Raw genomic sequence first — 3,621 nt, forward strand, 5'->3', positions numbered from 1 at the left:
CTCAGATGTCCATTCTGTACCAAGTCACCCCCTCCCATCCCATCATCCTGATACTTACAATCAGCTAGCTCGCTTGTCTGGAAATCTGATCTGCAATGTAGTATGATACCAATGGCCTGGGTTCAATTCCTGCACCTGGCTGAGTTTACCATGAAGGACTCTCCATCTCAACATTTCTCCTCGCCCGAAGCGTGGTGACCCTCCGGTTACACCCCTACCGGTTGTCTCTCTCGAATGAGGGAGCTGATGGTGTGGTGAAATTATGGCGACTTTACCATTCCGACTGGTTCCATACCGACTTTCAAATTCTCATCACTGTCTCAAATCCCTTCATGGCTTTGCCCTCCCTACCAACCTCGTAACTCTCTCAGATATTTGAGCTCTTGTGCGTACCCAATTATACTTGCATCTCTCCAAGTGCCTGTGCTTTCATTTGCCTCTGCCCCAACCTCTCGATTCCCTCTCTACATCACTTTCTTTCTTTAACACTCTTTTACCTCTTTGACCAAACCTTTAGTTTTTTAACCTAATATCTCCTAACACTGTGAAACCACGAATAAAAAATTACATTTCACAAGACAAATAGTTCATTCTTTTGATTTTCAATTTGAAGGCCAAGAACCTTACATTCCGTTCATTACTAACATTTCTTTAATATATTAAAGGTTGGTAGATATGTGGAACATGGTGACACTGTGATGTTGCTGATCTAGTAATCCAGAGACACAGCTGTATGCTCTAGGTCATGAGTTCAAAACCCATTAAGACAGTTGATGAAATTTAAATTCGGTTAAATTTGGAAGCGCAATCTAGTCTGGTGACCATGCAACAATAATTGTCACAAAAGCCTCGCAGTAACAGTCATTCAGGAATGAAATCTGACCTGCAGGCAACTCTAGATTCACAATAATGTGTGTGACTCTGAAATTGTCCAGTTCAGAGACATACCAGGGCCGTCCGCATCCGTTCAAATAAAATTTTTAAAAATGAAAGATGCGGCGTTGTCTTCAAATCATGTTATTTATTCTTACATGGAAGGAGCCCGCAATACGATCACGTGACCCGAGTTCCGAACTATAATTTTTCTCGTATGAAGTGAACCTTTATAGGAAAGGAGCATCTTCTGTTTTGAGTCACACCACGATAACAGGAGAATCAAGCGAATGTTTACGTGTTCTTTCCATTGGGCGCCAATTCACGTATCGTGGCAATGTTCAAAAGTGAGTGGCCTGTCATCTTGGCAAGGATTTTTTGGGAATGAGGTTGGAACGTGCAACACCAGAAAAGTGCTATAATCGACGTTATTTTGTGCATTTTGGAGTAGATTTGCGTCTCTTGTGATCGCTCTTTATATTTTTCCTCTAAGGGACTACTGTTTATGAGACAAAATTGGACTTAAACTAGCCAGATGAATTATGTATACTGTAATAATCTATTAACATCATTTACATGTTTATTCATTCTTCTTGCCTGCGACACTACCATACGTCTGATTAAAAGTTACTATTCGTGATATTAGAAACATGCCTCGCAAATCACTGTTTTAATATTATTATTAAATCTATACATTTGTCCAATCCTATAATATCCCAAGAAAACGTTAGTGGGTTCCTCTTGTGATGTCTCTGCTTTCAGCATGGTGACAAGGCAAAGAATTTAAGAAAATTAACCTAATATGAAACAAAGCGACTTATGTGAATGCCGGAATAGCATGGGATTTAGAGAGAAATTAGAGATTATTCCCCTTAACTCTTCTATTTCTGTTTATTCTGCACACTCGTTTCCCTTGAAAATCACACAGAGGAGTGTACATCAATGTGAACGGTGTGCAATTTGATGATTGAGCCAAGTGCCGGAAAATTATAATACTGTACAAATATGGCTTGAAGCATTAGGTTTTATTCTTTTTAAAAGTTTCAGAAATAACTTCTTTCCGTGATTTACAGTAAACTTGAGCAACACAATAACTGGTTTCTTATATACAACTCATAGCAAAGTAAAGGATCAACAAATACATAGAAATGAACTCGGAGAACTATGAACAACGAGGTCACAGTGTTATGAAAAAAACGGTTGATAAACCTTTCTTCCTCCTTTTATAAACACAATTTTATGATACGAATCAAATCAAATGTAGAATGCCACTTACAGAAAAAGCACCCACACTTTGAAAAGCCTAAATGAAAGACAAAAATCCAGAATGTATGACGTAACCAAAGGTTGAATGGAAGTAAATGCGAAAGCAAGTTAATCAGGTAATAGCAATTAGATGAAACAAGGATTAATGTTAAAAGTCTGGAGATTGCAAGAACGACAGTGCTGTGGAGTTAGGGAGTGCTGCAGGTTCAAAGTGGTAAGCGATGCATTGGACTGGGAGGCTGTGCTCGGACTCTTGAAATCAACAAGGAGACGATAGGGACAGAAGCGTGTAGAACAACATAATGTGAGAAAGAGAATCTTTTAGATCACTAATACACACGAGAAAGGTTAGAGATTAGAGGTGAGAGACATTTCGAATCATACTACAGGTCTAGGGAGATGCGTTTCGTGGAGCGTATTAATTCAACCTTTTAGTGTTTAAATACGATTAAACAACATTGTTTTATATCTACTTATACTAATCAATAACAAGCATGGCGAAGAACGAAATCAAAACGATCAGCAACATAAACGAAGAACTGGAATATTTTGAAAACGATCAATCAGACACAAAGACACATACTAATTATTTTAAGAAGACGAAAAACAAACAAAATAATTCGCTATTATAGTTAACCTGAAAGGAAAATTTACTTTCAGTAAAGTTTTCAAACTTTTCCATTTGTTTACAAGCAGCTGTCGCAGTGCTGTGTAAACATAAACATCAGCAGTGGATATTGACAAGAGAACAAGTCGGTCTGCAATCGATGTTTTTAAACAGACGCATCGAAATTTACCATGTTTTCAATCAAAGTGAACGATTCTGACTTCCGACCAGTGTGATTTGAAAGAGCCATCAATTTTAATATAATGCGTTATAACAACCAGTTTGGTTGGAATTTTGTGTGAATTTATCATGTTCAAAATCCGGCCCCCTATAAAATTCCTCTGATAATTTTCTGCGCCATTTAAGATGTTGCTACAAAAATAACGACGTGAGAACAACTGGATTAATCTTTAACATGTGCGAGAGAGAAAGAGAGAGAGAGCACGGAAAACACCAAAGACCAGACTCGGGATTTGGATCAAACTTTCAGGAAGTTTTGCTGCTGTGCAAACTTTCTGCGGTGAGGGCCGGCAGCGCGCAGGCGCAGTGTCAGTGAAGATGGCGGCGGCGGAGCTGCGAAGCCGGCGTGTGGGCCCAGCGCAGACAAGCGGCGGCCTGGGGGACCATCCACTCAGCCAGGCCAAGGAGAGCGGCCGCCAGGAGCAGGAAAGCGCCGTGCAGGTGCAGCCGGGCACCTTCTGGCTAACCAGGATAGTTTTGCTGCGCTCCATAGCATTTATTTACTGTGAGTGGAACTTGGGGGAAGAGAGAGATTTGAAAGAAAAATAGAAACGCCCATCAGTCATTTAAAGCGATTTGGAGCAGGCCTCCATTCGTCTGACCTCTTACCTAAACCTCTGTACCACACCTGTTCC

The 3,621-nt window shown here is 40.2% G+C and overlaps 1 protein-coding gene across 1 annotated transcript in view; it reads left to right on the plus strand.

Annotated features, from left to right (window-relative positions):
• The first annotated feature begins 3,263 nt into the window (after nt 1-3,263).
• lmf1 (lipase maturation factor 1) overlaps nt 3,264-3,621 on the plus strand; it is a 578,934-nt gene continuing 578,576 nt past the window's right edge. Inside the window, exon 1 of the mRNA XM_048609600.1 lies at nt 3,264-3,491. Coding sequence (XP_048465557.1) covers nt 3,305-3,491 — 187 coding nt within the window. The 5' untranslated portion in view covers nt 3,264-3,304. The remainder of the gene's footprint in view (nt 3,492-3,621) is intronic.

Source organism: Rhincodon typus, chromosome 21 (genome assembly GCF_021869965.1).
Source record: "Rhincodon typus isolate 14 chromosome 21, sRhiTyp1.1, whole genome shotgun sequence".
NCBI lineage: Eukaryota > Metazoa > Chordata > Chondrichthyes > Orectolobiformes > Rhincodontidae > Rhincodon > Rhincodon typus.